At 39.6% G+C, this 12,954-nt stretch overlaps 1 protein-coding gene across 1 annotated transcript; it reads right to left on the bottom strand.

Annotated features, from left to right (window-relative positions):
• LOC311040678 (elastase-1-like) lies at positions 1 to 6,379 on the bottom strand (the record flags this gene model as incomplete). The annotated part of the gene is made up of 8 exons (XM_084051008.1): positions 1 to 12; positions 462 to 608; positions 1,480 to 1,622; positions 2,409 to 2,551; positions 2,914 to 3,039; positions 4,719 to 4,828; positions 5,918 to 6,063; positions 6,337 to 6,379. The coding sequence occupies 8 exons, from the start codon at positions 6,377 to 6,379 to the stop codon at positions 1 to 3; spliced, it is 870 nt and encodes a 289-aa protein (XP_083907134.1).
• Positions 6,380 to 12,954: the final 6,575 nt, after the last annotated feature.

The raw sequence follows: 12,954 nt of genomic DNA, 5'->3' as shown, positions 1-12,954 counted from the left end.
TTAGTTCATGATCTGGAAACAGATGAACAAGAGAAAGACCATATATGTAATAATCCAATAGACCATCATTTATTCCATGACAATTTAAACTGAACACATTGGAAAATGTTGAGACCATGAAAGATGTTTGAGATTTAAGAGGTTACACTGAGTGGCACGGAATGTTTGAGTCCACAAACCATCATGTAGGTTTCAGTACATACAGTATGACCGTGGTTCAACAAAGTGGGGTCCGGGGACCCCCAGGGGTCCTTGAGGGGGTTCCAGGGGGTCCGCAGCAAAATGGGTTAATATAGCATCAAAATCAGTTTAACAACTTTAACCCCCATCGTCTACTAAAAAACAAAATTGGGACAATTGTTTTCAGATGTGGGGTCTGCGGCCAATACATAATACATGAAAACGTTTGAGAACCAGCTGAGATAATTTTTCTATAAATCAGTTATGGGTCTCATACTGACCGAGTTGAACCACTCGATGAGGTCAGAGACACGTGTGTAGACAGTGGGCTTCTTGGGGCTATTGCACCCCCCGCCCTCCCAGCTGACGACACCATGGACGACGTAGATGCCATTCACCTCACAGTTCAGAGGGCTACCGATGTCTCCCTGCATGTAGATAGGCAGAAAGGGAAGATTTGTACTCATTCACAAGGGTCCAATGACTGATAAAGTAACAGCATGTGATTATAAAGCAAGTTTCTGTTATTTTAACTCACAACGCATCGCGATGCGACGCACTGGGAACATGTGAATCGGCTATTTTTTTGTGATTTCTTTTAATAGGCAAGGCAAGGCAATTTTATTTGTGTAGCGCATTTGAACAACAAGGCAATTCAATGTTGTTGAAATAAATAGTGGAAGTGAAAGTGGTTAAGTCTGTCTGTGAGGTTTTATAAATATTTAACCTTGTGACTAAATAATAACACTGGATCCATTGAAATACAGGTTCCTTTTTCTCTCCATGTCCTGAAAAGCAACGGTTTTCCACCCAACACAGCGACGTTATCTCAGTACACTCACCATCCTCAGTGGTGTAAAGTAACTAAGTACATTTACTCAAGTACTGTACTTAAGTACAATTTTGAGATATTTGTACTTTACTTGAGTGTTTCCAATTTCCAATACTTCTACTTCTACTCCACTACATCTCGGAGGCAAATATTGTACTTTCACTCCACTACAATTATTTGAAAAGTTTAGTTACTAGTTACTTTGCAGATATAAATTGTTACATTATAAACCTAGGCTAAAATGTAGTCGCATCGCGACGCGTTGTGAGCTTGTAGATCTGCTATTTTCAAACATGTTTGTACTTTTACTTTTGGAACTTTAAGTACATTTTGATACCAATACATTTGTACTTTTACTCAAGTAAATTTTGAATTCTGGACTTTTACTTGTAACAGAGTACTTCTACATTGCAGTATTGATACTTCTTACTAAAGTAAAACATTTGAGTACTTTTTCCACCACTGACCATCCTGTTCCCCAGTGAACAGTCAACGTCCACACCATTCCCTCCAGCACACATCATGCTGGTCTTCACATAGTGTCCCCTCCAGTCTGGTCTGGAACAGGTCTTATGGTCGACCACGTGATGGAAGGCTTGATGAAGCCTTGCTGAAAAGGGGAAATAGACAGTGGTGTAAAGTAACTAAGTACATTTACTTAAGTATTGTACTTTTGAGGTATTTGTACTTTACTTGAGTATTTCCAATTTCCAATTCTTTTACTTCTACTCCACTACATCTCAGAGGCAAATATTGTACTTTTACTCCACTACAATTATTTGAAAACTTACTAGTTACTTTGCAGATATAAATGATTATTATAAAACACACATTAACCACTTTAGCTCTATTTTATACCTAGGCTATTTGAAAATAGCCGATCTACAAGCTTGCAACGACACATTCCAGTACTTCTACTTTTTGTACTTTAAGTATATTTTGATGCCAATACTTTTGTACTTTTACTCAAGTAAATTTTGAATTCCGGACTTTTACTTGTAACAGAGTACTTCTACATTGCAGTATTGATACTTTTACTTAAGTAAAACATTTGAGTACTTTTTACACCACTGTAAATAGATAGATCGAATATTTGATTGGCAACGATTGGCAACGATTCAATTAAAAGCGGCAAATGGATTGAACACAAAAACATACTACACAACAGACTATTCAAATCACCATACAAAAACGCAATAATAAATACTAGTTAGTACATTTGGGGCAAAAGGTTGATTTATTTTTAGCATGCATTGATTTGATACAGTATATAAAACTTTTAAGACGTTAAAACAATTAACACATGCGCAATCACTAGGAAAATAGGATGGGTAAATGTATCCTTTTCGTTTTATTTCTATCTTTTTGTTTTCCTTCTTTGTTTAATCCAATTTACCAGAAAACCTCTCAAGCTGCCATCCGGTGATCTTGCAGGTGTAGTTGTGAGGCAGAATCTGTCCAGCAGGAGGCAGTGCAGCAGGCTGGACGAACTGGTTCAGAGTGACCTCAGAGTCAAATTCCAGCAGGGCGACGTCATACCTAAAAAAGACAGTTAAGGACATTCATAGGTGTTTGGTTGAGTGTGATAAAGACAACAGACTAATGGCTGCCAGTTTGACTATGTCATGCCTGATTTATAGGTCAAATTTAAGTATAAACCAGGTAAAATGCAACAAATAGACCTTGATACAAAATCTGACAAGCACATGGGCCATCCTGTGTGTGCCAGTGAAAACATTTAATTTGGACATTTTCCTTCTCACATAGGCCTACAGTAGATTCGGCAGCATAACATTTGTTGGTAGCAAAAAACAACAGCAGCAACAACAACAACAACAACCATCAAATAGGCAACAACAACATTAGGACTCTATCTATGATAAATAATATGATCCACCCACCCGTTGGACAGAATCCCATTCCACAGGGGGTGGAAGTGCACCTTAGAGATGTGCACCACCTGCTCTCTGCCACTCTCAATGTTCAAATCGTGTTCCCCGAAAACCGCACGAAATGTCTCTGGGTGTCTTTGTTGTTGTAAAAGATAGACAGAGATATCGTTAGCATCAGATCATGCATTTATGCATTTATGCACTCTTTTTTTCTCCTTCTTCTTTTTTACTGTATGTCATTCACAGCTTGCATTAAATCCGTAAAAATGCAGTCAAAAAGGTTGGCATTGTATTTGACAGTAATAACGTAGTTCAAATGATTAAATCACCAGTCAGTGATAGATGTTTGACATGAACGTTTAGAGTCTAAAAAGATCAAAGTAGCTGCACACTCATAGCTTACGTGCCAACCAGTTTATTTAGGATTAGAGAGAAACAATGTTTCGACAGCTTTATGCTGCCTTCCTCAGGGGGGGAATAATTAATGTTTTGAGTGCCACAGACTCTATGTCGGGTCCGGGGACCACCAGGAGTCTAAATGGACCTATAACTCTGAGAGTGTACAAATGGAACCAAATGGACTGTTACGGGTCCATTTGGTTCCATTTGTAAACTCCCAGAGTTAAATGAACACTGAGGATTTTATAGTATAAATTTGGGTCCCAGGGATAAAAAAGAAGAAGCATTAAATGGGGTCTGTGGTCTAATCTAATGCATATCAAACTGGGGGTCCTTGAAATTACAATAAGTGGAGAACTACTGCTTCAGTCCAGTATGTAGGCTACAAAGTGTTTTATACAGGAATGTGAGACAGCACCTGGTCCCGATTGCTCTTAGCACTGCAGGGACATCTCTCATTAGAACCCGTGTTTCTTGAGATCCATGTGATTGGTTGTATGACTATCTCAGGCACCATAATGTATGTGTGACTTGCGATGTGTTCTGTATACCCTGAAGAAGGCAGATACCTGCCGAAACGTTGTTTTTGTCTCCGCCAGGCCGAAAGGCATGGCGAGAGAGTATGTTTTACCCTCCGTCCGTCCGTCCGTCCGTCCGTCCGTCCGTGTGTGTCCGTGTGTCTGTGTGTGTGTCCGTCTGTGAACAGCTAATCTCTGGCACCGTCTGCCCGGTCGCTGCGAAACTGTGCACACACACACTCCCTGGATGCCAATTCAGAACCTCTGCCTCAAATTTTTCACATGGGCCTGTTATAGCGCCACCTGGAGTTTAGGTTATTTTTTTACATTACTCCTACAGATTTTATCCAAACGTCATGCAAATCGGTACACAGTATCTCTATAGTCATGTGATCAACACGGATCTGTCCGATTTCCCATATTCCATCCTCATTGGCTAAGGTTCGCTTCCACAATTTGCAGGATTGGTCCGTTTTGAACAAAATGCCTCAAATCATGAACGCAGCTTGCGATTTCCGTGAAATTTCACAAACACATTCCCACTAGGCCAAGGAAGAAATGCCACCCTTTTTCACATTGGCCTGTTATAGCGCCACCAGCAGGTCTAATTTAGCAAAACACATTTTTGGAACAAAATGCCTCAAATCATGAATGCAGTGTCCGATTGCCGTGAACGACCTAAGAATAAATGGCACCCTTTTCACATTGGCCTATTATAGCGCCACCAGGAGGCCACAATAACCTACCTGACCTGGCGGAGACCTGTGCTCTGAGGAGCACTTTTTCTAGTTTTTACTCTGCGTCCTAAAATAAAATGTTGGCACTTTGGCTACCAGTGTGTGAGGCCACCTTCTTGTCTCTTGAAGACCACTATTTACATTATTTAGTTTATGTTACCTCCATCTCCTGTCCACACAGTGAGCCGCAGTCATCGCCCAGCGTGTCCCAAGCAGCACTGCTCCACAGTCGTGGTAGTATTCGCCTTGCCACGGATGCTGAAGAGACACCTGACACAAACACAAATATATGTCATTTAAAGGAGAATTTTGGACTATGGTTTTCTTACCTTTTCTATGATGTTATGATATCTTAGGATGAATGGTACAGTAGAACATAGTCATAACTCCAACCCAGGTCCGCCACAGCTTAAAACGTGCGCGGATAGGCCTTGCGTTAGATCGCATAGTCTATTTTATGACGTTCATAGTGACAGAACACTGTCAAAAAACAAAAAAAGGAAAACAAAAAACAGAAGTCTCGCTAGATGAGATTGAAATCTCGAGATTTCAATTTCGTCTAGCGAGACTTAGGTTTTTCTTTTTTCTTTTTCTTTTTTGGTTGGATAATGTTCTGTCAGATCTTACCAAACGTCAGATCTCAAAAAAAAAAAAAAAAGAGTTATGACATTTTTCTACTGTACCATTCATCCTAAGATATCATAACATCATAGAAAAGGTAAGAAAACCTTAGTCCAAAATTCTCCTTTAAGCTTAGTAAATAACGACCTGTCATTAACAGAGCTCCAAAACATCTAGCTGTCGGGCACTGTCTGTGCTGTGTGGCATGGCCAGTATCTATCTTACACATATTTTATGTGTGTGTGTGTGTGTGTGTGCGTGCGTGCGTGCGTGCGTGCGTGCGTGCGTGCGTGCGTGCGTGCGTGGCTGTGCGTGTGTGTTGGGATGGAATGTACACTGTAGCACATTGGTTCTCAAAGTGGGGTCCGGGGACCCCCAGGGGTCCTTGAGGGGGTTCCAGGGGGTACCCAGCAAAATGTGTAAATATAGCATCAGAATAATTATGACCTTTTATACTTTGGCTATTGAAAAATAGCAGATATACAAGCTCATAGTGCGGCACCGAGTGCCGCGCTATGAGCTTGTAGATCTGCTATTTTTAAAAAATCTAGATTTTTGGGGAAATCTTAGAATATATGTTTTTCAAAGCGAACATGTGTAACTCAAATCTTTGCTTCTGGGGTGTCCCTGGAACAAACTATTTTTAGATGGGGGTCCGTTTGAGAACCACTGCTAGCATCATCGGTGATAATCTAACTCAGAGAGTGCACAAATAGAACCAAACTGAAAAAATCTTACCTGCCAAGGCCAGGCGTTGGGTTTGGCCTCCTCCACCCCGACAATGTTCCCTGGAAGAATGTCCTCCGGAAAGATCGTTGGTGCTCCAGTTGGTGGTCCTACAATGGCTGGCACCGAGGTACGAGCACGGCGCAGAAACACCACGGCTAGGATGGTAGTGAAGCCAGCCAGGGTGACACCATAGGGAGTCCATTTGCTACGTGTAAATGGACGGACCCATTTGAACCAGACAGGAGGACCTAGGGAGGGAGGACACACACACACACGCACGCACGCACGCACGCACGCACGCACGCACGCACACACGCACGCACACACACACGCACACACAGTAGTGAAATCAAATATTTTAACCTAAAAGGTTAAAATGTACAGTATATATATATATATGTTTCTGTGATTTTCTTTTAATATCTTACCAGACTGAATGTCTTCAGTCAGTTCTATGCTGCTCTCAGGCATCTTCAGACCTCGAATCCCAATCACTCGCAGAGATCTGCAAGTGCATTAACCCTGCAAGACCCGCTGTTGTAATAATACAACATTTGTATTTTATGAAAAAAAAAGTGTATAAATCCTGTTCTTTTTTCAGCTAGACATCATCATTGGATCCTATTGTTTAGTCTTGCAATGTCATTGGCCAGGATATTTGCATATAAATACCCCCCACAGAGGCAGGAAACGTCAGGAAACTTGAAAATCCTTGTAGGAAGAAAAATCTCTTTTTCACTGGACAGGATTCCTCACAAAAAAGTAAGTAAAATGTCTGTAATATTTGTTTTGGTGATCATTAGAATGTCTAGAACATGTATTATGTTGTTATTGTGAAAGATATCCCCCAAATGTAAATTAGAGCATGCTTTATACTTGTTGTATTTTTACGACATTGGGTCATGGTGGTAGCAGATAGCAATGCACCTGTTCACCTGGCAGAGTGGAGTGGAGTGGAGTCTTATTAGTTTTCACAATACATTTATACAGTTATATGTGTATTTTCCCCACATTGCAGTATATATATATATATATATATATATATATATATATATATATATATATATATATATATACACACACACACACACACACACACACACACACACACACACACACACACACACACACACACACACACATATATACCATTTTGTAACCAATTGTACTCAGAGACAAATATACTGCATTAGCTTATAATATTTCATTGCCTATAATTGCCTATAAACATTTTGGTAATGTTTGTGATTAGCAATCAGTGTATGGTAATTGTTCATATGGGAGTCGCCCAGTTAAGACTCTCTCATCATTGTTCATGTGATGGGTGTTGGGGATTGCCCACTCATCCTCAATCCCTTCGTTAGGCTAAGCACCATCAGAGATGATGGTGCTTAGCCTTTGTGAGGATAAGCAAAGCACAATAGGTTGGCCAGACAGTATTGTGTGTGACTTGTGAAATGTGTACCTGCAGTGAGATGTGCTACTAATGTGCTAAAGGTATGTCTTTATTTTCATTTCAGAATGCCACAAGCAAGGAGAGAGCCTCGCTTCACTGCAAGGGATGTGTTGGATATTGTAATGAATGGAGAGAGTGATGTGGACATCGACTAAAATAAAAAAAAAATCTTAAAAATATGTCTTATTGATGTTATTATTCATAATGTACTGTTCTGAGGCCAAATATTAGTCATAATGTATACTGTTCTGAGCCCAAATAATAAACCATAACCATATAAATGAACCCTCAAGTTGTTTTAGTGAAGTATATAGACATTTGCCATGTTATTCTGACAGTGAGTAAAAATGGCCCATAGGAAATTCTGCTGTAGACCCAATGTTGTAATATTATAACATTTCAATAAAACCTTACGAATTTTTTTTTAAACATATTTTCCTCTCCAAAGAGAGGAGAACATTTTTTTTTTGCAAGTAGAAATATATCCGGGTCTTGCAGGGTTAAATCAGTGATTTTCAACCTTTTGAATTTCACAGACCAGCATTTGATACAATGTTGTTTCTCTGGGACCACAAGCTACACTGTGAATGTGTTTACTTCACTGTGTACAAATGGAACCCAATACTTGGTTCCATTCCATTTGTACACTCCCTATTCTGGGGTGAACATTCTGTGAAAGTAGCCGATCAACAAGCTCACAGTGCATCACATCGGGACGAGTAGTGAGCTTGTAGATCGTCTATTTTCGGCAAAGAGGTTTGGTGTAGAGGGGGGGAAAGGAGGGGGCCTAGTATAGACCCTAGGGGACTCCGGTCAAAGTAGTACAGTATATATGGTTTAAATGGATAATCAGCCACACTTTCCCACAAACTAATTACAGCTCCTTCTCACAAATGAATCACTAATGTGCTCATTATAAGATGACACCCTTTTCTCTGTCTACTTGCTCTGTGCCCTCAGAGGAGGGTTGGGGACAGTTTTCAGAAACCCATGTATGCAAAGACATTATTGATAAGCTAATTGAAACTGGCCTTTCTTTTCCTGTAAAGTTAGCATGCTGAAATAGAAGCCATTATTACTGCATAACAAATAAATAAGGTTTGAAATCAGGTTTCTGTACTAGCCACAACCCACCTCTGAGACACATAAGCACGTAGACAGAAATAATACCATCTTATGCGCATTAGTGAAGAAGACCAATTAAAGATAAGCAGGGATGAGCTGTAGGGGGTGGGGTGCTCAGGGGGTCGGCGACCCCTTAGCTCTGGCGCTATGGGGGCTGGGGGCTGGGGGCTCGCGCGTGCCGATGCATAGGAACCAAATGGACCCTTATGGGTCTGTAACTCTGAGAGTGTACAAATGTGCAACAGTGTACAACAAAATGGTACACTCTCAGAGTTAAATTAACATTGATTTTACAATATGAATTGGGGTCCCAGAGATATAAATGCCATTAAATGGGGGTCCGTGGCCTAGTGCATGTCAAACTGGGGTCCTTGAAATTAAAATGGTTGAGAATCACTGCTAAAGCCGTAAAAAATAATCTTCTCCTATGGGGGTCCCTGGCATATCTTTTCAAATGGGGGTCCGCGGGCTTGTAAGTGTCAATTTGGGTGTCCTTGACATGAAAAAGTTTGAGAACCACTGCCATAGAAGAACCATTCCAGAAAGAACCTATCAGACAAAGGACATGGACATGGAAAAGTTTGAGAACCATGTTTACAACACATCAGACAATATACAATCACAAAGTATGACATCTGTTGATGACTGAAGACACAACATTCCTACACAGCAGTCAAACAATATGCAGCCTTTAACAATAAAGTACTAAAATTATTAAAACAATGGCGTGAGATTTCACCAAGGACAGGGAAGTTAGTATGAAAACTCTCTTTAAAATATTCTAGGTTGTTCTGGGCATCATAGTACAGTGTTACTCAAAGTGGGGTCCCACGGTCCTTGAGGGGGTTCCAGGGGGTCCCCAGCAAGCTCACAACCGATCTACAAGCTCACAACGCCTCGCGCTGCGAGGCGTTGTGAGCTTGTAGATCGGCTATTTTTGGCAAAGAGGTATAGGTGTAGAGGTAAAAGAGAGCAGTACCAAGTAAACAAAAAAAGTTTAATCTGAAACTAAATGTATTACAATATAGAGGGGGTCCCTGCTTCATCTCTCTTTCAGCTAGGGGGTCCTTGGCCTGAAAAGGTTGAAGACCCCTGCCCTAGCTATATAGTGCAACTTACTGAGTGGGTGTTAAAATAATTATTCTTGACTATGCATGCCTTTAATCTATTTAGGACTTTGTGGGTCAGAATATGTGTTTAACCCTGTAATGAAACGTTTCAGGGACAACATTTTGTAGATGTATTGATTGATTGATTTTCAGTGTAGGCACAAGCATTTGATGGACTTATAGCTACAAATCATGTATTGAATATAGGCCTATACTAGACTAGAGGTTCACTTCTGGTCTTGAATGTGATTTATAAAGGGAATGATTATAAAACACTGTTTACAAAACCAAGAGATCATAATTCTCTGTTCTGTTGCACTATAGGTCTTTTTATCCACCTCAAAAATAGTGTGATTGATTCATTCAAAACAAAATCAATCATTATTAAAACACCAGAAGTTCTGAGAGACAGAGCTTAAAGGAGGAGTTCACCCAAAAAATTACTTATTTTCTATCAATTACACACCCCATGAAGCCTTGATTTCATGGATTTATTTTTGTTTTTGAGGCAAGACAATGATTTGATGACCGTGTGTATTTCCGGTAGGAGACACAAATAATCTACTTTGTGTCTCCTACCAGATACATTAGCTGGTAGGAGACAGGAATCAAATTATTAGCTTAGGAATGCGACAAAAACAAAAAAGAATCCATGGATTCAAGGCTTCATAGGGTGTGCAATTGATAGACAATAAGTCATTTTTTGGGTGAACTCCTCCTTTAAGACAGACCGGGAGAATACACTTCAATGGCACTCCATATGACTACTATAGGCTATTATTAGCACATAAACGAATGCACATTCTGTCAATAACATCACAAAACCCAGTATGACATTTAAAAAAAATAATCAATGCAACATGATATTGAACATGTCTAAGTGACTTTGAGATCTGTTTCATCATCTTCATCAGTATGCAATTTGTTGAGCGCCAAAGGGAGATTTTGGAATATCTGATCCACAGAGCAAAGTTATTGAAGATACCACGCCAATATTTGGAGTGTCATACCCAGTGGTGGAAAGTAACTAAGTACATGTACTTAAGTACTGTACTTAAGTACAATTTTGAGGTATTTGTACTTTACTTGAGTATTTCCAATTTCCAAAACTTTTACTTCTACTCCACTACATCTCAGAGGCAAATATTGTACTTTTGCTCCACTGCATTTATTTGAAGACTTTAGTTAATAGGCCTAGTTACTTTTCAGATATAAACTATAATATAATTAAACATACATTAACCACTTTAGCCTTATTTTATACATAGGCTATTTGAAAATAGCCGATCTACAAGCTCACAACGTGTGGCATCGCAACGCATTGTGAGCTTGTAGATCAGCTACTTTCAAATATTTAGTACTTTTACTTTCGGTACTTTAAGTACATTTTGATGCCAATACTTTTGTACTTTTACTCAAGTAAATTTTGAATTCTGGACTTTTACTTGTAACAGAGTATTTTTATATTGCAGTATTGGTACTTTTACTTAAGTAAAGAATTTGAGTAATTTTTCCACCACTGGTCATACCGTTAATCCTAATTAAAACATTTATAGCCTGCCAATATTTAATCAAATGTTCACATCAAAAATAAGTGGCAGCTGGTTTTCCATCATGAGATAATTTAGCTTAGTATATATAGAGCAACATTAAAAATTACAATACAAACTTAAAGCCTATTTATTACCTCTTTTTTTTGCTTCTTAGTTGATGCACACTTCGAAGTCTGTTCTCTGTGCCTTCCATGCAGATCAGGTGTAGTGAACTGAATGGCTTAAGACAGGGCAGTCAGCTGGCCTTATCATCTAGTGTTGCCATGTCCGCTTATTATAAGCCACTTTGGGCTTGCTTTTCTGTAAAGTTGCTTGTAAATATTGGTAGTTGCGGGTTGCAGTTTCTAAAGTGTAGTTGCTTATTTTGGACTTGTTTTCAAATGTTGTTTATGTTTTGGCTCTCAAATATTTGAATGTCAAGGACCCCCAAATTAATATGTATTCGTGCCAGGGACCCCCCTCCTCATACAATCCCAACACCAGAGGGAGCTCCACCCAGATTTGGCTCAAACAAGTGGTTACATTCGTTCTACTGCTATGCCACCAAAATGGGAATGCCCTCAACAGTCATAAAAAAGTGAATAGGCTACCTACCTATTCTTCTTAATTCAAACCCCTAGCACTTACAGGTGGCTGCAATTAGGAACTGACCCCATATATCCATCTTGGGAAAACTATGACAGGTTTTATGCACTAGATGGCACTACAACCCATGCAATGCTTATCTGAGACTCACTTCACTGGTACATAGTGACTGACTGTGCATACATTATTAACCAGATACTCACTGTTGAAGGCCTGTTGACCCCAGCGTTGCCATGTCTGCTTATTATAAGCGACCTTGGGCTTGTTTTTCTGCAAAGTCGCTTGTAAATATTGGTTGTATTTTTGGGGGCCTAAAGAGCAACATCAAATCTGTTAAATTCTTAACAGCAATTCATTGATTAACGATTAATCATTAACATCTCTAATTGGCATTTATAGGCCTATATAGTAGTGGTGTTGTAAAGTAACAAAGTAGGCTAATATAAAAATAATTGTTTTGCAAAAAGCGGCCTCCTGGTGGCGCTATTGAATTTTTTCATTTGTTCCTCACCGCAGTGCGAATATGCGGGCAAAGTTTCACCGCAATCGGACGCTGCGTTCATGATGCAGCATTTTGTTGAAAACGGGACACTAAACAGGTTCAAAACTAGCCACAAAACGGGCCACTGTTCAAAACGGACCAAAAAAACGGGCCAAACGTTTATGTTAATCTTATGGGAAGTATAAGAACGTGTCTCTTCTCTTGTATTGTGTTGTTTCTCTAGCTGACATGCAGTATAACTTTCATACCACAAGAGAGAGTACTTTACCCTTGCCACTGATTTAACACTGCAATCATATACATTGTATTTGTATTTATTATTTGTATTTTTTAAAAGCATGTGTATGCTTTTGAATAATTACGTTTTTTTTAAACGCAAGCAGGCCTACTTGTACTTTAAAAGTACAAACTTTCACTTGTAGCTGAGTAATATATTTGACCAGGACTCAGGAGTACTGGTGTTGAATACTGTGTCCACCACTGGACATACACATGCAACAATGTGCACCACACCAGACATGCACCGCACCATCACCCACACGTTCTGCACAGGGAACATGATCACCACGAAGCTCAGCATTAAAGGCATCAAAACATGGGAATTATAATAATGTGTTGCATACTGTAATTCAACTTACAATAGGCTACATGCTACTGTATGCTGTCTGGCTGTGTCTCATAATTATTGCAAATGTGTGAATGTATTCCCTTGGCGA

Source organism: Gymnoscopelus microlampas (assembly GCF_963454915.1).
Source record: "Gymnoscopelus microlampas genome assembly, chromosome: 24".
In the NCBI taxonomy this organism is placed as follows: Eukaryota; Metazoa; Chordata; class Actinopteri; order Myctophiformes; family Myctophidae; genus Gymnoscopelus; species Gymnoscopelus microlampas.
The sequence above is the reverse complement of the archived record's forward strand: the minus strand, read 5'-3'. Positions and strand labels throughout refer to the sequence as shown.